Source organism: Ammodytes marinus, assembly GCF_949987685.1.
Source record: "Ammodytes marinus genome assembly, chromosome: 23".
Classification (NCBI taxonomy): Eukaryota; Metazoa; Chordata; class Actinopteri; order Uranoscopiformes; family Ammodytidae; genus Ammodytes; species Ammodytes marinus.
The window spans coordinates 8,080,791-8,104,087 of record NC_137227.1 but is presented as its reverse complement, the minus strand read 5'-3'; the positions used below and the strand labels follow the sequence as shown (position 1 = coordinate 8,104,087).

General features: G+C 43.4%; 1 protein-coding gene across 6 annotated transcripts in view; it reads left to right on the top strand.

Moving 5' to 3' along the window:
• The window catches only part of arap2 (ArfGAP with RhoGAP domain, ankyrin repeat and PH domain 2), a 123,666-nt gene that overhangs the window by 3,906 nt on the left and 96,463 nt on the right, over window positions 1-23,297 (top strand). For 5 of the 6 annotated variants that reach the window (XM_080052555.1, XM_080052554.1, XM_080052558.1 and 2 more), the window contains 7 exons: window positions 808-1,678; window positions 2,546-2,631; window positions 6,910-6,986; window positions 7,372-7,436; window positions 8,630-8,965; window positions 9,988-10,057; window positions 19,162-19,282. In XM_080052555.1, the coding sequence (XP_079908681.1) occupies window positions 861-1,678; window positions 2,546-2,631; window positions 6,910-6,986; window positions 7,372-7,436; window positions 8,630-8,965; window positions 9,988-10,057; window positions 19,162-19,282 (1,573 nt within the window). In that variant the 5' untranslated portion in view covers window positions 808-860. Of the gene's footprint in view, window positions 1-102; window positions 123-807; window positions 1,679-2,545; window positions 2,632-6,909; window positions 6,987-7,371; window positions 7,437-8,629; window positions 8,966-9,987; window positions 10,058-19,161; window positions 19,283-23,297 lie in introns of those variants that run through there. The other variant, XM_080052556.1, reaches the window with a different exon arrangement.

Genomic DNA, 23,297 nt, shown 5'->3' with positions numbered 1-23,297 from the left:
TGCTAGGCAGTGAGTCAGATGTAGGCGAGTGATTCCAAGGAAAGGAAAGGTGTTATAACAAAGATGGCAATCTGCCTTTTTACCTGCAGAAAAAGGATCCGACTCACATATCAGATGGTAAGGTAAGTCTTCAAAAAACTTGACCCTGGAGCCATCCTATGATGGTGGCATGCTACTGTATTTCCTCATAGCTATTGCCATATATTGTTTCCTGTCGTTTCATCCAGCAGTTGCATTAACTAAGGTCTGCTCACTTGTTGCTGAATGTACAGTCAGACGTTTTCACATTAAGAAAGCCTCAAGAGAAAGATGTTTTATTTGGCTTGTACGTTTTGATTGTTGAGAGCACAACATAATAAAGTGGGACACTTGTGGTTTTTAGAAAGGTGCTATGTGCCACACACCAAGTTGCAATGACTTCCTGGAGTCTAAAACCCCGGCCTGGTTTGACGTTTCGGTTTGATTACAATCTTAAGGGCTGAATAGTGTTTAACCCCCTGCATCCAGTGCTTCACATTCACCGTACAGATATGAGGGTGTGAAATGGATAAAGCCTGTTTCCTAAAATGTCCAACTTTTCCCCTATTAATGTCATGTTTCCACAACTAGAGTCCGACAAATGTGTCATCAGAGTGATATTTAAAGTGGGTATGAGGAACTTTCAGTTTCTGTTGAATCTTGCGGCACCTTTGGACAAAAGCGGTACTATGGTGTTTTATGGTACAAGAGTGGAGTCATGCAACGATTGCATTCTGCTCTTTTATATCCAGTCACTCATTTTTTTTTAATCTGTTTTTGTGTCTACAGTTTAAATCTGGACTCGTTTTGGTCCTGATGTGGTAGCAGATACAATATAAAGCATGATGTCGGAGCCTCCGGAGCCTAAGCAGGAGACGGTTGAGGAGTGGCTGTCCACCCTTCGCCTGGCCCAGTACACCTCATGTTTCCAGCAACAAGGCTACCACGCCCTGGGAGACTGCATGGATCTCACCGACCAGCGCCTTCTGGAGCTCAACGTCTTTCCAACCGGCCACCGCAGGCGCATCCTCCGCGGCTTGGAGGCTCTGGGGCTGACGGTGCAGGGGGCTGGCCAAGAAGAAGAAGAGGAAGGATTGGGATTGAGCAGCAGGGGCCGCAGTAGGAAGCCTGTACCAAACCCCAGACACATCTTCTTGAAGGACAAAAAGAGAGGCACCTCATGTCAGCAGCACGCTCCGCCAAAGGTGTATGATTTGGAGGGGAGTCAGACCTTGCCTCCAGGAGCAGGACTGGGGACGGAAATGAGTGAGGACGTGCCTGAAAGCCGACTACCGCGTCCGCCACAACCGGCCCCTCGCGACCCTCAGAACATCGGCACCTCCATGCACCCTGGACATCCCCTCATCCCTGCCTCCATGTCTTCTTGCAGCAGCTCATGTAGTAGTAGAAGTAGGAGTAGTGGGTCCATCTCTGACATGCCCTCAGACTGTGAAGATAGTGAGGAGCCTTCTTCACTCCCCAGCACTGCCCGCCCACTGCTCACTGGAGACCAGGGGGGTTTTCGTGGCGAAATGGTGGAGAATGACATCTACGAGGCACAGCCCACCTTCAAGGCTCCCGCAGCGGGTCTACGGCCGACTCGCTCCTACCGACTGAGGCACCGGCCCGTCCCTCAAATCCCAATGCCTTTTCCAGACAGGTAACGGCAGTTAAACCTTCAAGGAATAGTCCGAAACATTTTGCGAGATGTGCTTGGTTTACTTTGCCGCTGAGAGAAAATTGACACCCAGCCGGTTAGCTTAGCTTACTGTAGCATAAAGCTCATCTGGCTCAGTTCACATAACCTGCTAAAGCTCAATATCAACATGTTGAAGAAATAATCATACATTTAATCTGCAAAAAAAAAAATACCTCGTGTAACTTTCCGTTACTTTATTATTCATCACTGACAGAACAGTAAGTTAAAGGTATACTCAGTCATTGTAATCCAAAACACCTTTTTTGTCAAAGTCAGCAAATGTCTACTCACCATAGATTTCCTTATAAAGTCAGATTCGCTCACTTTAGTTATCAATCCTTCCACCTAACTCTCTGCAAGAGAGAAAATATATGTATATTCCAAAATGTCAAACTTTTCCTTTATATTTAAAGATTTTTAACTTTTTGAAAGTTTTGATGCAGTTCTGGAGAACTAATCAAACAAGTTAGAAGGGCACCTGGAGAAATGCTTTTGCACATTTGAAGAGGCACGAGTGAATATGAAAACAAGCACTTCAATGTGAAAAAGCAGTATAAAAACTTTCTGTTTGCATTCAGATTTTGCACTGATGGAGAACTGAAGGGCCTCTAAATCTCCTATTCAACTCTGCATTCCACCTACATTCATATCCTCCCCACCCATCATGCTATACATTGAACTTTTGAACTGGGGGGAAAACTCACTGTCAAAGAGTGTGTTACATCTCTACTCTTGAAGGTGCCTTCATGTCCAAACGGTGTTACCTATTTTTCCCACGTTCCCCATTGCTTGTTCTAATCCAGCGATTTCTCTCTCCCTTAACTCCAGGAGCGCAGCGTCGGCGCAAAAAACAAGCAGCCCCGAACACCCAACCGTCTGCGAGGGTCCCGCCGGTGCAAACAGCATACAGAAAGGTACACAGCTCTTTTTTTTTTCAGCTGCTTGCGCTTCATCTCTCACCATGAATATTTCATTCGCGCAAGTAGAGTCAGCGGAGGAGCCGTTGTTTGCCCTGATGAAAGCAGGGAGGGGGAGTGTGTGTACGTGGGTGGGTTAGTGCGTGTGTGTCGCGGGGAAACGCTGGCGTCGCCCCCGTTTCAAGCGTACACACCTCACAGAGGAAATACGCTCCCTCACATCTTGTCCCTTGGCGAGACCTTAGTGTGTATTCCTGTCGCCAAAGTTATTTTTTTATTTTTATTTTTTTAAGAAGTTGTTTAACTTTGCTAGGAACACTCAGGCTTGTACAGCAGTGCAACCACCACAAATATGTTTTTGAATTTTTTTTCTATCCTCCCTGGACGAGTACATTATTGGGCGCAGTGGACCCCCTCGTGTTTTCATCTGACGAGACGCTACGTGAGCTACTTCCTGTGCTGGGGGTAGACTGGTTCTCCTAGGATTATATAAGGCTTTTTTTTTTTTCAATATTATTTTTGGGCATTTTTCGCTATATTAGGTTGGAAATACAGAGATGAAATGGGGTAGAGAGGGGAATGACATGCAGAGAACCACCCGGGCTGCATTTGAACCCGGGGTCTGCTGTGAAGAGGACTGAGCCTCTGTGCGGAGGGGGGGTTGGCTCTAACCACTACACCACCAGCGCCCCATTTTATATGACGCTTTTCTGTGGGCAAAACTCTGCAAAGAATGTGCCTTAAACACAGACTGTGAACATGTCAGTCCTTTTGGGACCATACCTGACCCCACATTGAGACATTTTCTCTGGCAGCATATCAACAGTTTTCAGTCTGTTTTTCTACACTGTAGCTCCACTCAAGTTCCCTCTTCGGCTTCCACTCCCTTCCTTGTTCCTTGTACCTTTACTGCAGCAGTCTCTTGGTAGACCTAGTGTTTCTTCTCTCCAACTTGTTTCCCTGTATGTTAGAAGTCAGGGATTGAGACTAGAGGGACAGGATAGACAGTGAAGCGGGAAAAAAAAATCTGCCATTTGTTACTTGCACTGAATTCTACAGCCAACATATTAAAAATATATATGCATGTAGATGCAACTCTTCGACTAATTTCAAATGCCCATCAATTAAAATTGTATTTTTTTTTGTTTGTTTTAACCGTACACAAACTGAAATTCAAAAATCACAAGTAGTGTTTTTTCTTAAAGTTAGTAGACAAGTATTGAGACTACAGGGACAGGATAGGCAGTGAAGCGGGTCGGGAGGAAGAGAGAGAAGATGGATGTAAAACAAGCAGAGAGACGGAGAAGAGAGCGGGAGCCATGACGGTCCCACAGCAGGGAAAAGGCTGCCTCATCCAGCCTCATCCAGCCAGGCATTATTTGACATATTATTTTTTTTACTTCAGCATAGTTGAAAAGTTCCTCTTCTTGAATGAGAGCTGCAACTTGGAAAAATAAGAAATATTGCATTGCAGTGACACAGAATCATGGTTGTATTATTGCTATTGGAAGCTGGCAAGATTGGCATCAACAAGCTAAAACCCTCCTTGTTAAAATACCTTCCTAATTAAGAAAAGACTTGTTGGTCTACTAGTACTACTCCTTCAGTAGCACTGCAGCAACACATCAGACTGTGCAAATTATTGAATGGTAAAAAAAAAAAATTGTAGTTGTAGATCTGCTTTTAGGTCCATTTGATCTTATAGTAGCATAATGCACTTCCCCATTTTTAGGCTGTGTGAAATGTGTAGGGTCTTTGTTTGTGTGTGAAATCGCTGAGGCGTTGACAAGGCATGCATGTTTTGAAGATTGGAAGAACGGAAAGCTGCCTTAACATTTTCAAACCATACTTAAAAAAAAAAGAAAGGAGAAAAAAAAAGTAGTTTTTGCATTCATGTTTTCACACCTTCATGCCTAACTTGACAAACTTAGAAAACTTTAACTTCATTGCAAACTAGCACCGGAGCAATCCAACATAAATACAAATTGTATAAATCTGTCCTGGCCTTTCTTTTTGAGACTTTCAAAATAAAACCATATTGAGTGAATTCTCTTATTCTCACATTGTCAACTAGTACATTGAAGCGAACCAGGGAATGAAATAATAAACTGTTCGGTGGCTCATTTTGAATTCAGACCGTGTCAGCTGCGTGTCCTCCGGGCAGAGTGTGGCAGCGATACAGAGGCGTGATAATGACAAATTGAACTGTAACTCTAAATAGAACGGACTCTTCATTCACAACACAAATCAATCTCCTAACTAGCTGTGTGTGCACTGATGGAGGCAATGAGGTCACAACTACTCACTCACTCACTCACTCACTCACTCACTCACTCACTCACTCACTCACTCACTCACTCACTCACTCACTCACTCACTCACTCACTCACTCACTCACTCACTCACTCAACATATGCGATACAGTAGGGAGGCCTATATATATACAGTATATATAGGCTACACTATACAAGAGATATACGATATACTCTTTATATAATTAATGTAAATCAATCGTAATGTTGTGTTAATGTTAATATTACTTTTTTATTGTGTACTGTCTGAAGATTTGGACCAATTGTATTTTGATGCTTTGGCAACATTCTTATTGAAACTTTCATGGCAATAAAGCTCCTTTTGAATAAATTGAATTGAGTCTGGTCAGGGGCAGATAAAGACGCAAGCGTGGCCGACTGATAGAAACAAAAAGCCTGGAGAGGGAGCCAGCGATGGGTTAGAAAGAATAGAAGGAATGGATGTACAGGGGGAATTGAGTAGAGTTGTGTCCGGAGAGAGAGGAGCTGGAGGGCTGAAGGTCGGCTGATAGATGATGATTGATGGTTGCTATCTTGCCCCACAGAGCCTGTCTGCTAGCAGAGGGAGGGGGGAGGGGGGAGGGGGGGGCTGGGATATGTTGGAGTGGATTCCTATCATCAAATAAAAAAACTGACCCCTTCATAAAGCCCACTACGTGCCCTCTGTGCTCCTTCTGTAATGGCCTCCATTGTTTGGGAAAGTGTGTGTCTGCAACACTTTGAAAAGTAGTACATTCACATCTTGGTGCTGGGCTGCAAGTATGTGTTTGTAAGTCATTTGATTTCATGTCTGTGTCCCGGGGGCACCTTTTATGTGACCGAGGGGTGTTGTGTGGATCTTTTTTGCCCGTGCGTGTGTCTTTGTGTGTGTGTGTGTGTGTGTGTGTGTGTGTGTAGCCCCTCTGGCGGGCCCTCTGCTGGCCCTCACAATCCTCCGGAGAGGGTGGAGTCATTTTTCACAGTGACAGGCGGTGGCCCACGCACGGTGGCCCCGGGTCTCCAGACTAATAGTGTCTGGACAAAGTTGCTCTTCTTCTTCTCCTCCTTCTTCTTCTTCTTCTTCGTCTTCCACCGACCGACAGAGAACGGCCTTGGCAGAGACCCACCCTGAGTTCCCAATCCTGCTATTTAGTATGGTAGAAAAAAAGGATGTCCCAATTCTTGTTGTCAGATTTAGCATGCTTAAATATCACCCGGACAGCATACTACAACCGGTCTAGATTTTTTTAGTGTTGGAATCAGCATGCTATTTGGGGGCGATGCTGACCCACAATCCAGTGCGTAACAGAAGTCATGTCACATTGACGGAGTCTCCGTATGAAAACCTACCAGCGATGCGACTGATATAGGAACAAAAGGCAAAATCAAGGAGCTATATTATGACGAAATAAAGAAGTAAAAGTATGTCCAAATTGTGTTCCTACTGCCTGCATGCTAAGTACATACTGTTTATGACCAGCTGCAGTATGTAGAATAGAAAAAAGAGAGGATGCAATTTGGAACACGGGGTCAGTCAGTGTGTGAGACGAACTGAGGAGGATCACACTCCGAGTTGGGCAGAGGCAAAGGCAGACGGATAGGCATGGGCTAAAACAACATTTTAATTGGTTTACTGCCTACATGGATCAAGGGGGTTGACACACATTTATCCACATCAATGAGTCGGTTTAATCAAAAGGGCAATATAACATCTGAGTGATTTTTTTTAAATATATAATTTAACTGGAACAATCCCGTTAAGCGGCTCACTTTCATGCACCACGTTTAGGCCTTCACACACACACACACACACACACACACACACACACACACACACACACACACACACACACACACACACACACACACACACACACACACACACACACACACACACACACACACACATTGTGTTTTTTTTCTGCCAGTTCTAATGCCTTGACAAAACCACTATTGTGTGTTGTCTCTGTGTGTTCTGTGTTAGCTCCACTTCAAAGGACCTTGACGCCTATTGCTCCCTATGGAGAATTGTTCCTGTACAACAACCCAGAAAGCACTCCGGTAAGAAAGCCTGCACCCCCCCCTCCTCGCCCCCCCCCCCCCACACCCCTTCTCCATCAGTGGACAGTGAGAAGCAGCTTAGCAAAGAGGAACAGACATTTCTCCGACTTATCAGCCAGTGTTTCAGCCACACAAGCCTGCACAGTGAACTTCCCCTTATCTAGAGTTAATGTTGTCACCATGGACACATAGCAATGGTGTGAAAATGTTCTTATTTCAGTTTGTCCACCCCCCCCCCCCCCCTCCTGAGGTTAATAGAAATGTCACCTAGCCACTAAAAGTTAACGTAGCTTAGTGCAACAACGCGATAACGCTGTCTGACTGAAAGATGGACACTTTATTTTCTTCCGATGCTTATCTTTTTTTCTGTGTTTTTTTTTTAAAGGACCAAGGTTCTAAAGAAGGGCAGCAGAAGGGTTTTAAGGACAAGTTAAAACAGAAGAAACTGAGGTATAGTATGCTGATGTACAAATGTAGTCCCATGTTCTGAACGTATACATATAAATGAAAAAAGAGAACTACTGACCACTGATGAACTTCTTTGTGGCTTCTGGTCTCAATCTAGCCTTTTGGGTAAGATGTTATCATGGCATGCAGCTGCTTGGTAAAGTATACAGTACATGCATTCTTAAAAAAGAGAAGTTGAAATCAACCATATTTTACCCACATTGAACAGACACAGTGCTTAACATCCATCCATTGGGGTGACTGTGGCTCAGGTGGTTAAGCGGGTTGGTCCAAGGGTTGGCGGTTCAATCATCGCCCTGCCATCTGTGTCCTTGGGCAAGACACTTCACCCACCTTCACCGTGCCTTGTGTGAATGTGTATGATTGCTGTGTGTTTGAGGTGGCGGTCGGAGGGGCCGATGGCGCGGAATGGCAGCCTCGCTTCCGTCAGTCTGCCCCAGGGCAGCTGTGGCTACTATCGTAGTTTACCACCACCGGTATGACTGTGTGTGAATGAATGGAACCTGGAACCCTGTAAAGCGCTTTGAGTGCCTTGAAAAGCGCTATATAAATCCAATCCATTATTCATTATTTTCTTAAATATACAGTATATATTAATGTAGATGCAATTCTTAGGATCATTGCAAATCATAATTACAAGAGAGTAGTCAGGTTCTCAGCATAAATATTGGAGAAGTGGGTTGACAGCCTGCCTCACTCTTGCACATTTTAAACAAAGGTACCTACTACCTCTAATGGACTTGTACTTATATAGCGCAATTCTAGTCAGCCTTGACCACTCAAAGCGCTTTACACTTCGGTCACCTTCACCCATTTCACATTCACACACTGATGGCCGAGGCTGCTGCCCATCAGCTGTACTAAGACGATAATAATATTTTGTTTCGTTTAAACCACACACAAACTGAAATGACAAGCGTTTCTTTTTTGCTGCAACACTTTCTTAGGCTGCAACTATTTCTTGGATGTGCAGTTGCTGTTTACAAATAAATAAATAGTTTGCAGCTCCAAAAGCCGCCCTTTTAAAAAAAGTTTTTGTTAACGTTTGGATAAAAATAAACACTAAAATGTGCCACAGAGTCATGGTATCATATCGACATGCACCAAGTAGACAAATATGCATATTTCACCAAATGTCTTGAGACTGTTCCTTTAATGCCACCATCCTCCAACAGAAAAAAGAAACAGAAAGAGTCCAAGGAAAAAGGCAGCTGTCCTCCTGCTCAAACCGCCCCAGATCCTTACAACGATGAATACTCCACAGTGGAGGAGTGTGCCAGCGTCTTAACAGGATCCAGTCTGGAGCAAGGTTTGGCCCCTGAGGCCCCTGCTGGCCCTAAGGACGGCTCTATGATCATGGTGGATTGTGACCTGTACTCGGACCCCGCAGACGCTCTGGGTGCTGTGAGTGAACCCGCCCTGCCCGATATCTCTCCATACGCATGCTTCTACGGAGCGCCCAAACACCAGGTGGTCAAAGTGGGCTGGCTGGACAAACTGTCGCCTCAGGGGTAAGTTACCAAGTTGATTGGGATGAAGAGAATCATTAGGGCCGCGCACCATTCTTTCTCTTAATGTCAATCACTGTTTTTTTTTCATCTCAAAGAATTTATATCATGATTCTCTTTATGAAATTCTTGTTTTTTACAACCAAAAACATTAACTGGCTCTTATTGTTCAGCGGACAGTATCGACAGTTTGTTTTCAAGGAGGAATACTGGCAAGTCACAACTTCTATTGAGTTGCTTGCCTGAATGATACATGAATAGCTTGTTTTTGTTGTACATTGGGTGGCTCATTGTTCTGTAATTGTTCCCTAGCAAAGAAGTGCACATTCAGCATGACTTTAATGCATAGCTCTAAGTATTCATACTATATTCATTTCAGTGCATGGGGTTATCACTAACATTCTTTCACCTTACTACACCAACAACAAAAACGTGCCTCATGCCAGTGGAACCAGAGTCAGTCAACCACTTCATTCTGCACTTTTTCTTTTTCTCCCTGTGTGTCTTCTATCTTCAATGAGCATTACAAAGGGATAAACGACATTAGATACAGAAACCTGAAATAGATCCATCCATAATGCATGTAGCACCGTTGAAAGGAAAGGGGAAATTAGAGATAACCTTGAAGAATTCAGATGCACAATACATCAGCTTTCACATAGTCTGGTAAAAACTACATTTCCCTCCACAGAGTCTCTTGGTGACACAGGCTTCAATACCAAGACTATCAATCACTTCCTGCCTTTTTTATATCCCCCCTTCACCCACCTCATATGCATAAGTTTGGCAAACTGCCCTTGTGTTGAATATTCAAATAGTGAGTGGCCATTTGTTTTGATTATGCTAATTGACAGCTGTTGATACAACTCTTGACATAAATGAATCAATGGCACTCTTGATGAAATATGAGTACCTACCGGCGGAGAACAGCTTTTGCTGTGGATAGTTTCACTCGATAACGGGCTTGACTTTGGTTGACTGAGTTGGATGGATTGAACGCACTCTCCCCTTCTTCTCCTCTGCAGAAAGTGTGTTTTCCAGAGGAGGTGGGTGAGGTTTGACGGCGAGAGTGTGGCCTACTACAACAATGACAAGGTGAGTGTGAGAAAAGAAAGAAAAAACACACACACACACACACACCACACGCAACGGCTGCGCTAAAACATTGTTACAGCAATATTTGTTTTACGTAATATCTGTATCATCAGCTCCAGTATGGATATTTTATTTATATATTATATATATATATTACTTATATTTTATTTTAAACGGGGTGTGAACTACAACCTCCGCTCATGTAGATGTCATGGTACAGCTAGTTGCCTCAAATGGCCGTGGTTTTGAATTTGAAATGAAAGTTTGCCCTTCATTATCAATATAACGTGATGTGATGTTTTGAGACCAACCTAGATCTTTTTTCTGAATTTCCCTGCTGGGATGAATAAAGTATATCTTATCTTATCTTACTTAGCAACTTGTATTTCAGCTCTGTCCTTACATTTTCATTGAACCAATGTGGAATGTCGCAACATATCGCGATATTCATTGTATGGCACTGTATGGTGATATTTCCTATTGTGAGCCAGGTATTGTGATGCGTATCATGTTGTGAAGTCCTATCCAATACACAGCCCTATAGGCCACACGCTATTGGCTGCCAAAGCCTTAGACCTTTCTGCCCGCACGTGTCCACACCGCTTTCCGCTGACATGCCCGCACGGTGCCAAACGGCGAAAGGCAATTTCAATCCTCCCTTATGAGGATCTACCCTACGAAGCAGGCTGAGCCAAGTTCTTACTGTCCCCTCCTCCTCTTTCTCTTTCTCATTGTCATCATCATCATTAGCTTGGCAGGGCTAGGGAATGGGGGCAAGGACAGAGCGACATTAAGCCACGCATGACAGGCCAACTCTCTCTCTCTCTCTCTGTGCCCGCCCAACCATACAGTAAAGTACATTGATGTTGGCACCTGACCAGTTCCCCCTCGTAGAAAGAAAGTAAGTAGTGGAGGGAGAGGGAAGACTCTCTCCTCTCTTTGTGCCTCCCTCAGCAGTTCTCATCCTGTCTGACAGTCCACTTTGAAATTTGGCTTAGCATTGGCTTGCCTTATCATCAGACAGAGGGATGGGGTGAGGTGAGGCAGAGAGAGTACAGCGGTTGAAAAAGCAAAAAAAACTGGAGAGGAGGCAGACAGTGTTGTAGGCAAAAAAGCTAAACAACCCTCACCTGTTAAGTCTTGATTTTAAGAAAAAAATGTCAGACTTTCACTTTTTAAAATCTAATATATTATTTCCTTTATTTGAAGGTGGATTTAGCAATTCTCAAGAATGCTTGTTCAGTGAATATCTCATCACGATCTGCTACCTGTACATACTACTTCTGGGCTGTATAAGATTCTGGTGTTAATACACAGCCTCAACGCCACTTTTCTTACATACTCCTTGTTAACAGGTTTTTTTTCAGAAGTAGCAGAGGTATTCATTGATTTTGACAAAAAAAGTGATTTTGGTAAGTGTTCTCCAGATATGCTGACTCCACCTTTTATACCAGGCAGGTCTTTAAATACGAATTATTATCAATGAGGGCCTGGCAAAGTACAAATGCCTCTTGAGCGGAGAGGGGGGGGGGGGCTGATACAAATATTAAATTAAAATGTTAAAAAGGACAGACAAGCACATACCCTTCTAGCACAGTCAAAGACAAAGCAGCGACACACACAAGCAAACATCTCAGCACAGTGAAAAGACAGCGGCATACAAACAAACAGTCACAGCATCAATACAAAGTTCACAAGACAGCAACACATATCCAAACATACCAATCACAGCCAGGTAGAGAGACAGCACTCACACAGTCATCACATTTCCTGCATACACTCAAAACAGCAGGCACAACATATAGAACAAGAACAATGAAACAAGAGCAGCGTACTCACACAGTAAATACAACAGTAAAAATAGCTGCGGGGAGAGGGCAACATGCATGGGAAAGAAAGTAGGCACGGGTTTGAACAAAAGTTAGTGAGCCGAGAAGCATTTGCTTGTGTCAGTGAAAATGTACATGATGAAAGATGAAGACATGTAGGGGAAATCAAAGTCTGACCAACTTGTGACGCCTCGACTTCAATACTAGTGCAGCAGATACGTTTGAGTGAGTACTCCAAAAGTATTGACCTCTGAAAGCCAGCCAAATCAATCAGCGCTTAACTGCATTACCCCGCAACGATGATGTAACACTGGCAGACATTTATGGTCGATATGGTTGTAAAGTTTATGTTTATTGTGATCAATTATGCAACTCAAGTGCATTTAAATTCATCTAACCGGACGCAAATGATTGGTTTCTCTTTTAGCTTACTGGAAATGAAGAAATAATACATTAAAAACACTTTTGACTGTTAAATAGTGCTTTAGACTTTCATAAACCCTGATCCTATCTGTAAAGAAAGGCCTTTAAAGGGCCATAACCTGTCTGACATAATGTGCTTTACCTTCATGTTCTTGCTAATGATCATTGGATGTGTCATGCTTTAAGAACAACCACATAATATGTGTGTGTGTGTGTGTGTGTGTGTGTGTGTGTGTGTGTGTGTGCGCTTGCTTGCGAGCGTGACCTCGTCGCCCCTACCCAGGGCCGGCTCATTTCGCTGCAGCAGCACTGCACAACATCACAATCAATGATGTGGGACCTGTCTGTTGCTTGCTCGTTAATCACTTACTAATTATAGCCCGCCGTGCTCTCTCTCCCTCTGCCTCTCTCTCTTTCCACTCATTCTCTCTTTCCATTGCATTTGTGGCTTTATTTATCAGGACAGGACAGGAGTGGGAATCAGTGGGGAGGCCAGCCAGTCAGCACTTTATACTCTGTGGTGTCACTGTTAGCGTGGGCATGACAGTTTTTGGGGAAGATGAAAGTTTGCCTTTTGAATGTGTGTGTGTTTGTGAGTGAGTGAACAGGGATTGTTGTTGAGACCTTTTAAAGTCACTCTACCAATGTGACTGTCCCCTCCTCTGAGAAAGGCAGCATAGAGCTTCATCATGTTTGGGGTGAGAGCAGAGGTCCAGTCCAATCTCTCTGTCATCCCTGGCTTTAAGCCCCCCCCCCCCCTTCCACAGGGCCAGTGTGGGTTAGGAGGAAATAGCACAGACATGGCATGTGCACAGGCATGTGTATGTGGGCTGTTTAACCCTGGTGCAGACTCTACAAGAAACGCTGTGCTGCTCACATTTTAAGTTGTTTTTCATCCCCTTTTTTTATCATGCTGACATAGGGCTGAAAAACCATCACAAGTGATCTTGGGACCAGGTCTATTGATTAAATAATTCTTCTATGGGAGTGTTAAATGACTACAGTGAATAACCACGACATCCAACAAAAGAACAGAGTTATCTGTTTGAGAATGTGCTGCCTCCCTTCTTCCCCAAAGTGTATCCCTCGGTGTCTTGTTGCGCTGCCATATTCAGCCATATTGTTCATCTTCCGTCTCCCAGGCCCCTCCGACTAGAAGCAGTTTTTCCAACTATTTTCAACAAAAAAGCTAGCTAAATTTTTTCCACCTAGATGCCACTAGATAATGCCATGCCCTAATTTGCACATTTATAATGGTATATTTAAACTATTTTGGTTAAACATTTATGTACGGTTGAGGATGAAAACTGACAGTTTAAACACATCAGAGGGACTATGCAGAAACGCACAACGCACTTTCTTATTAATAGAAAGTTGAATTAATCAGTAAATAGAATGAAACCATGAAACTCAAATTCAATGCACACAGCGGTTTTGTTGCTACAACCTTACTTGGTCTGGTATAGCATGGTGGCTAATGCTAAAATCAATAGACACACTGTAGATATTGCTGTGTTACTGACATCACTGAGCAAATGCATGTTGCCTAATGAAGTCTTTAAAAACATGTTAATCGAGAATGTAAGAGAAAATGATCATCGCTCTTGTTCTGCACTGCCCATTGGAAGTTACATAGAGTCTTGTTTTTTAATGTATTGGTGATCATTTTTGCGAGATTCAATAGCAAGTGATTGTTGTGAAAGTTGCTACACGTGTCGCTTAAGGCTCTTAAAAAAATAAACTCTGTAAGTGAGCCATTTTCATTTCTAGCAAAACTGTCATTGATAACACCGGCGTTAACCTCTACTTGTTGTTGGTTACTATAAAATCCAACATGTTAGCGGGACTTTTATCAACTTATCCTCCTTACTAACCCCATTTGACAAAAAAATTATAAAAAATGCCTACGACCTGAAACATTTCTCCTGACTGCGCGCTCCTTTTTCTCAAACTTTCAACACCACCTCCAAAAAACACTTTTTTAGTTTGAAATCATCTGTGGATATGTCAGCGGCAGACTAGGACTTAATCACACTTAATCACAGTCGCAGCTTGAAGGGTCTGCGGCCGCCGATGGTGTCATCATCGGTTGTGTGTGTGGGGGAGTGGGGTAGGGGTAGGGGAGGGGGGGGGGGGTAGGACAGGTGGCGTGGGAGAGTAGCGAGATCTCACGCTCTCACTTTTCCCTCGCCTCCAATCACACTCATCAATCATTTCTCTTTTCGCCCGATTTCGTCAACTCTGGGATTGACTCGGGAGAACGCTCGGGTCCTGAGATGTAGTGATCAGGGTCCCTATGTGGTGTCTGGTGTGCGTATCTGTGTGTGTGTGTGTGTGTGTGTGTGTGTGTGTGTGTGTGTGTTTGTGAAAAAAAAAAACTGTCCAAAGCCTGGCTTCGGGGTAGTGAGGGCAGGGAGTGAGGAGGGCTGGCTGGGAGGGATGAAGGGATGAGCGGGTTGGAGGGAGGGAGGGAGGGAGGGGGGAGAGCTGAATAGAAGACCAATAGAAAGGATGAGGTTTAAGGATCAGGGGATCAGTCTTTGAGTGCATCAGCCTGTCTGTCCCCTGTCTGTCTGTCTGTCCCCTGTCTGCCTCACACTGCAAAGCTCTCTCTTGAGAATCCCGAAAGCTCCTTCTCCTCACTCCCTCACTGTGTCTGCCTGAGCTGACGCTTACTGTAACACCACCACTCTTTCTTTTCCTCCTTTATTTCTGCTTGTGGTTTCATTTTGATAGGCAGAACTATATGCCCAAAGCATGTGTTACCTTCACTGATGCCGTGGCCTGGTCATATTATGATATACAAACATTCTTTATCATGAAGAGAGAAATGAGAAATAGGTAATATTTTACCCTCAGGTAGATTTTCCACCCTTTTGAAAAAGGTAACTTTTTCTTTTTCACAGACTTTGAAATTGAGTATAGTATTCATTATGTTTTTGCAATACCATGTTGCGTCACCATATTTCTATAGTGGCATAGAACAGACTAAGCTAACACGTTTTATATACTGTATGTATAGTGGGTATCCGCCAGAAATGCACCTTTTTGAAGACCAAAAAGAATTACTGTAGAATAAACAACTAAAAACATCTTCACCTCATAACTTGATATTGTGGATAGACTTGAAGCAGTGGTGGATGATGCCATCTTTAGCAGTAAATAACTAGCTTGTCCTTGAAGGCCACTGTAGCTTCTGTAAATTCTCCGAATGGGAGGGGTAGAGATGCAGCGTTGCGATCTAGATTTTTCACCACTAGATAACAGCAAAATACACCTAAACTACACATTGCACCTATTACATCTCCAACGATAGTTGTTTTAATGTTATCAAAGGATTGAAATGGCTTTGTGTAAAGCCATCGATTGGTGCTTGTTGTTGCGAACCTGCATAGAATTGTCGCCCGACCCCTTTAGATCTACTCATTTTATTTGAGCTTCTTTCAGCTCAGTAGCCCCACATTTTCCATCAAGAGAGTGAATCTTGGACTAACATGCATCAGGCGAACACAAACACACCTTCAAATGAATGCTGATGTTGCTCCGTGTCCGCTGGATGTGTAAATGAGCCAAGCTGTTTGCTTACACGCTCACCATATCAACTTGCATCACACCTGATTTACTTCGACTTTCGAGCCAGACTTCAGTCCCGAAAAAATCCTTGACTTGAGAATTGAAAGCAAAAGTCCCAATATGTACCGGGATAACCACCCTAAAATCCTTGAACAATAAAAAAAAATAAGCCAGCACCAGCCTTTTTCATTCATTTGAACACACCATCAATATTAATATATCAGACCTAAGCTATCTTTCAGATATGTAAATGAAAACATATTGACCAGTTGGAAATAGTATTCTATGAAAAACTTGTTTTTTAATGTGGTCAGCACCCCCGGACCTGTAAGTTTTGCAACTGAACTAACTTTACGAACTAATTACAAACAGCTGTGCCTCTGAGCAACATCTTTAAAGTCCGTAAGACACCCCACTAGGTCAAAAACACTGAGTAAGGAGGATACATAGTTGCCCACAAGCATTTATCTCCAAAGGTGCAGTTCTGCGCTACAGCCAGTTGGTGTCCCCATGCCTCCATTCAAAGTCCCCTAGCCCTTTTTGCAGATGCCAGAACCTAAACTCCAATGCTGGCAGTGAAAACTCTTTCCACCCTCTCTTCCCCCTCCTCCTTTCTTTTCTCCACACGGTGCCTCCATTATTGTAGGGGGCTTGGGCTCCATTGCTCTGACTTTAATTGTTTCCCAAAGTTTTACCGGCTTGTTTTTGAAATAGAGAAAAAAAAAGTCATTCAGGCAAGATAAGGCAGTTCCATAAAGGGGGCAGCCGCCCTACAAAATGACACATGTTGGCAAATGTTTGGGAGGGCAGACTGAGGGGTACAGCGCTATGGAAACGGGCTAGAAGGAGAGGAAGTGGGAGGGAGGGAGGGAGGCCAGAGATGGGGGTGAGTGTCTCTGGCAGGCTGAGGCGAGTCCGGTGTGGGCCTGTTATTGGGCCAAAGAGTGATAGTTAGGCCTCATTGCATCCTCGGCAGTCCATCCTCTTGAGATATAAGTCCATAAACATCACGTGTGTGTGTGTGTTTGTGCGTAGGCGGCGTCTTTACCGCTGACCGCTTCTTTTCATCGCTTCTCTCTCTCTCTCTCTCTCTCTCTCTCTCTCCGCTGCTGCCGTCAGAGTATTTACAGATGCACAACGACTCACAATTAAACGAGCCTCTCCTGCGTGACCCCAAAAACTAAGAATTAAAACAATTAATTACCGCTAACCCATACTGGGGGTATATAATTATCGGCACGCAGGCAGGCAAGCCACCAAGCTATCACGCGCACCACGTTTTGTTTTTCTCCTTTCCCTCACCTTCTTTTTAACTTCTAAATTTAGAGAGAGAGGGAGAGAAAAAGAGAGAGGGAGAGAGAGGGAGAGAAAAAGAGAGAGAGAGGGAGATATTGGCTCGAAACTCCTGGGGAAAGAGAAATGCACGAGGCATGCCGTCGGTAATTAGGTTGAGCCACTTCTTGCCATTGTTAACATTCTGCTTTTAATATGAGCAGGACCCCTCCCTGACCCTCTTGAGGCATCTTCATTTTCTACAGGATGTCTATCTTTTAAAAAAAAAATCTAAGTCTCTTGTCTCTTCCTGGTTATGGAATTCCACTCTTCCTCTTGTTTTTATCCTTTCTTATTCCTCCTCGTCTGTCCTCTCCTTGGCCTTTCACACAAACCTAAATCCTCTCTTTTTTTCCTGCTGCCTTCATCCTTCCATCCATCCATCCATCCATCCCTTCGCCCCGGCCCCCGGCCCATCCCTTGCTGCCTGGTATATTTTTGGCCGGTACAGTCTCTAGAAATAGGCTTTTTTTGTGGATCGCAAGGTCACTGGATTAATTAAGAAAGACAAGCAGAGGAGTCAAAAGTTCATCCTCCCCTTTCGCCTGGTTTGCACGCCGTGTCTTCTCAGGATACAACAGTGGCGGAGCAAAAAAGTACAGTATTTGCACTTTGGGGCGATCAACACAGGCTGGAGTTCTATTTTGCACAGAAATCTATATTCAGGTCAAGCCCGTTGAAGAGCGACAGAGAGCGAAAAAAGAGACATGTCTGTTTTTTTCCCCCCGCAATGATAATGACATTATCAGCATGAATAATGCAATGTCTGCAACGACCCCTTCTCTCTCTCTTTTTTTTTCCTTCTCCTTTTTATAACCCAGCAATTTTCACGCCGACACACAGGCGTAATGTACTGTCCTCCAGTTCACTCTATTGCAGGGGACAGTGCTATCTGAGAGGTTTGAAGCTTTTGCCAGCCTTCACTTTAAGGGCATTTTCTTTCTGTTATACTTGCCCACATCACCGTTTGAATACTGATTTTTGGATGGCGGAACCAATTCTATCTTTGCTTCTTTTACAAAAGATAATATTGACATCTAATTTTTTATTTTTTTTTGCCCGTTCTGTCCTTTCCATATTGACAATGACCCAGTACTTTAATTGCCATTGTCATGGGAGACTGTAAAGAGGGTCATGGAGTCCTCTAGTGCTTCAGCTGCTGGTGTAATGAAACAATTCACACTCAATCCCAATCCCACTTTACCCAGTAAGCACTTGCTGTGCTTTCCCTAAATCCCCCAGTACAGCGTGCCTGGCTCTTTTTTTATAAATGTCTGTGAAGTTTGTTTGGTCTGTTTTTAGTCTCCCAACACCCAAATGACAGCGCTCTATGTGCTATACTCTTCTCGTGTTTGTGCTTCTTTTAATGCAATGTAATTAACTGTTTGGGATGCGCCCCCCGTTTCAAATAGCACGTATTTCAAGTCTGTAATTTGTGTCATTTTCCTGATAATGTCAAAGTAAAATGCAATTTTTTTTCGACCTGGCTTGCTTAACCGGTGTGAAAAAAACCCCCTGTATAGTATGAGTTTTTGACTGTTTGTATCGCTACAGCAGCTGTTTGATTCAAGAGCTCCGCTGCGTTTTATCAAAGTTACTTCTTAAAAGGGGGAAACGCGGAGAAGCTATTTCCGCAAATACATTTGAAGGCTTGTCGATGGTCCAAGGCTCTCCAGTTTGACGAAGATGCCTGTCAGTGGCGTTTCAAATTGAATGCCATCCTAGGAATAATTCCAAATAGAATTATACACATCTATTGACACAAACGATGCACTGGAAAACGGTAATTGTGGCTTTGCGGATGCAGATAATAGGAAAAAGCGACAACTTAATAACATCATTAGCGTGCCTGAAGCTGCATGCGTCTCCGTGTGTGTGTATATATACACCTATTTGTGTTGTGACAGCACTCCTATAACTGTGTGTGTGTGTTTATCTGTGTTTTAGGAGATGTACTCTAAAGGAATGATCCTGGCCAACGCTATCAGACAGGTGCGAGGACTGGGTGACAACAAGTTTGAGATAGTCACCGCCCTTCGGACATTCATATTCCGAGCTGAGAAAGAAGGTACAACAACATATGTGCATCCTTCTTTCTTCTTTTTAATGTGTTGTGGATTTGGCTCTCTATCTATATCATCTGAATCTGTTCTGTTCTTTCTGCTTGTCAGTCTGCCTCTGTCTCTCTCACTCTCTGTCTGGCCTTGTTTTTCCCTTCTTTCGCCTATTTCTCAGCTGCTTTAGCTGCTTTATGCGACCCATATCTTGAAGAAATAGTTCTACATTTTCGGAAAGTTTATTATTAAAGATTCAAGATGTTCTATTGTCATATGCACAATAATTACAGCGGCAGCCATGGCAATGACATTTCTTAAGTCCCAGGCTCCTTTCAGCAATGCGAAATGGAAGAAGAACAATGTATAAGGGAAACACACAAAGCTGTCTCCTTCCTGAGCTTGATATGAGACGGTCAATATCAATAGCCCGTCTTGTGAGTTAAGAACAGACTTGGGGCGTTTAGCTTTAGCTTAGCTTAGCAAATAAAGTAGAGTTCAGCTTAAACAACTTGCCTGACTAGCTAAGAGTGAAGCATTTTGCTCCACTAGCACAAAATGTTGTGGTTTAAAGGGGATTTGCATGCTAAAGCATAAGCTAACGAGCGAGAGCCCAGGTGCAGTGACTGTCTGTTAAATCGGACATTCTAATAGGAAATACACCAATTTGTTTTCTTTCTATTTTGATTGTTACCACTCGTTTCTCAAGACCGAGGGAGGCATGCAACTGGCATGCTGTTATTTGTTTAGCATGTCGGAAATTCAGCTCATAATCAGTTCATGATGTCATTTAACAGAACATAAATTGTACAAATAGGACGGTTTTAAGAATACTTGGGAAGGATTCATTTTTTAACTTCAGACGGAGCGGCCTAGTTGTTCCCCGGTCTGGGTAGAAGAAGGGGGGATGGGGGTGTGTGTGTGTACAACAGTTTTTAAGAGGATCTCAGTAGCAGTAATGACTTCATTTCACTGTCTGGATCCAGGTCATTAAAGAGATCTAACGGGGGGCAGAATATGTAAAAAAAAAAAAATAAATAAAAAATCTACTAGCTACTACTACCTTTGTCCTTTTTTAATGGTCCCATTCCTGCCGTCCTCTCTTCAGCGCTCTGTCAGACAAAGCAGAGAAAATACGTGTCTCTCCTTGTGTCCTGTGTCCGTATTTCGGGCTGGAAGGCTTTGTCTGCATCGGGCCGTTTAATGAGAGGAGAAACGTTTTCATCTCCGTACCTTCCATACCGCCTGCATTCCATGCTATAGGCGGCCCATTACTGTAAGGAGAGGCTCAGGTCAGACTGCTCATTCCCCCTAATCGAGAGCCCGTTTCTGGGGGTCAGACACAGCAGGACACCCTCCCCCCCTCCCCCCCTTCTGGATGAGTTGGAGTCAGAGAGAAACTGACTTCTTTGGCATTAACTTGTGTGTCCACGGTGAGTCCTTTTTGTCTGACGTGGTGGTAGAAGTGAAAGGTGGAACCAGATCACGGAGACCTGAATGCAAGTTATTGACACATCGACATCTGTTGTAGCTCAGAAAAAAATGATCATCACTCTATCTGACCTTCTCATAATTGGAAATATGTATAATTGGAGTATTTCAATATGCTCCTGATGAGTTTGACTGTTGATTTATTGGTGTTGCCTTGTTAGCGTTTTGCCTGTTTGTGCCACAAAATAAATCAATTAAGGCTTGACATTACATACAATTTGACCTCTACTATTAGAATATATAGTGTTTGCAGCGCCATTGCCGCAGTGGACAAAACAGACCCACGCTTCTTCGACATCTAAAAACCTTGGGAATCATTCCTCAGTTGGGTACATTGAACTCGAATGTACTAGTATTCAGACTAGTATTTACTTTTTATTACATTGACCTGTCTTCCTCAGAAATGTCAGCTGTTGTTGTGACGGTCAAGTCAGTAAAAGTAAATACTAGTTTGTATACAAGCAAATTCAAGTTATACTTATCTATTATTATCCTTTACTATCAGCTCAAGAAAATCCTCTTCCATACAATTGTTGCATTACCTCTGGTTTACAAAAAAAGCAATTTAGCCAACAACTTGCCCTTTTAAACTTTGAGCTTCATCATTTTTCCACCACAGTGCGCTTTTGCCTTTCCCTCGCTGTCTATTGGGCGCATCTGTCATATCGATGTGTGTTTTTTTTTTCTCTGTTTATGAGTCGCGGGTTGTCAGCACAGTCATTTATCACACACTCTGCTCACTGATCGTCATACGTCTGCCTCAGCCGTCCTGACAAGACGAAAAGGAACCGACTGGGTTTGGAGGGTGAACTCTTGACTGCACGGGACCGCCACCGACCCTCACACAGAGTCACGAGAAAGACTTGAGAGAGAGAGAGAGAGAGAGAGAGAAGACGCGAAAAGTTGGCCTCATCACCTCATGCATCTTTAAACAGGCCCACTCGCCTTGTGGTGGCGGAGAGTCATCAATCTTGCGGGGGAAACACATGAGAGAGAGGCAGACAGGAGGAGACAGTGGCAGAGGAAGGAGTGTGTTAGTGGAGTGGAGGTGAGGAGCGGCTGGGCTCATGCAGTACGGATGGAGAGAGTGTGTGTCAGAGTGTTAAAGGAGTTCAGGAGGGACATTAGTGGAAGGGGGGGGGGAAGGAAAGGAAAGGCTTAACCCTCTATTGTATAATGTTGCCATAAGGCGACAATTTCTTATATGTCTATCTCAATTTATTTAATACAATGCTCTAATATACAATCCACATTTTACTGTTTAGTTGTGAAAAGCGGGGCTTTCACTTTGAAGAACAAATAGTTGATGACATCATATGATGAATAAATCCTCGTCATCCTAGTCACAATTAGATGGATCCAACTGTGTACATATATGCAATAAACAGAGTATGAGTTGTATTTGTTTTCAATACAAGTTTGTTTTTCCACAATAACGCGTTTACCAAATACCCCCTTGACATTTTATTTTTATTTTTTTTTAATTATTTCCATTTCTAACTACATTTTAAATAAAAAAACACATTTTCTTTCTTCATAAAAAAAATCACACTTAATTAATAATTCATGAAATAGACTAGAGGGTTAAACAAGGGAGGAGAAGCAGATGTGAAGTCTCCGTGCGAAAAAAACAACCCAACATATAGAGGTAAAGTCTGAGGCGGCAGGAGAGATGAAAAGGGCAAAGCGAAAGATTGAGGGAGGGAGGAGGAGGAGGAGAGGGAGAAGTGAGTGAATAATTGAAGGCCACCGGAGAGAGTGTGCACACAGCTGTCGGCTGATTCTCCACTTGGTCCGCAGGTGGCCTCTTCCCTCAGGTACTGATGGAGAGAGAGAGAGAGAGATAGAGAGAGAGAGGGAGAGGGAGATGGAAGGTAGAACGGAAGGAAGGAGGGGGAGGGAGTGAGGGAGGGAGGGATGGAGAGTTGTAGAGGCAACGATGGGGAGGGTGGGCGTGGAGGTGGATGCAGACAAATGCGCTACAAGAGAGGAGACGGGATTTATGGTGTTACAAAAAAAGAAAAGAAAAGAAATGTCGATAAATGTTCTCTGATGCTTTGGCAATTACCTGTCCACGATGCCTGCCTCCTTACACAGGTTGGTTTTTGTACGAAAAGACAAGAAAGACAGTCGCAGAGGGATGTACAGAATAAGTGGGGAGAACAAATGGTCGGAGAGTGGAGAGAGAGAGAGGGAGAGAGAGAGAGAGAAATTATGGCTGAACTATAAACCCACGATGACATTGAGTCGGAGTGAAGTTGTAGAGGCACATATTTGCGTTATTTCACGTGTTACTACTGCAGTGACTGTTTTTTTTTAGTATAGTAATAATAGTAATAAACGCATAGTACAACAACTTACAACATTGCCTGTCTCATAAAGTTGTAATTGTTAGCATGTTAGCCTATGTCCACATCTGTCAGAGATGAAGCAACAGTGGTCATGTTTGTTGACATTGCTGAATATAAGTCCATAAAGAATAATGGGTTAACATGAAATCTCATAGACACAGGGCCCGACCAATTCATTTTTGGTTAC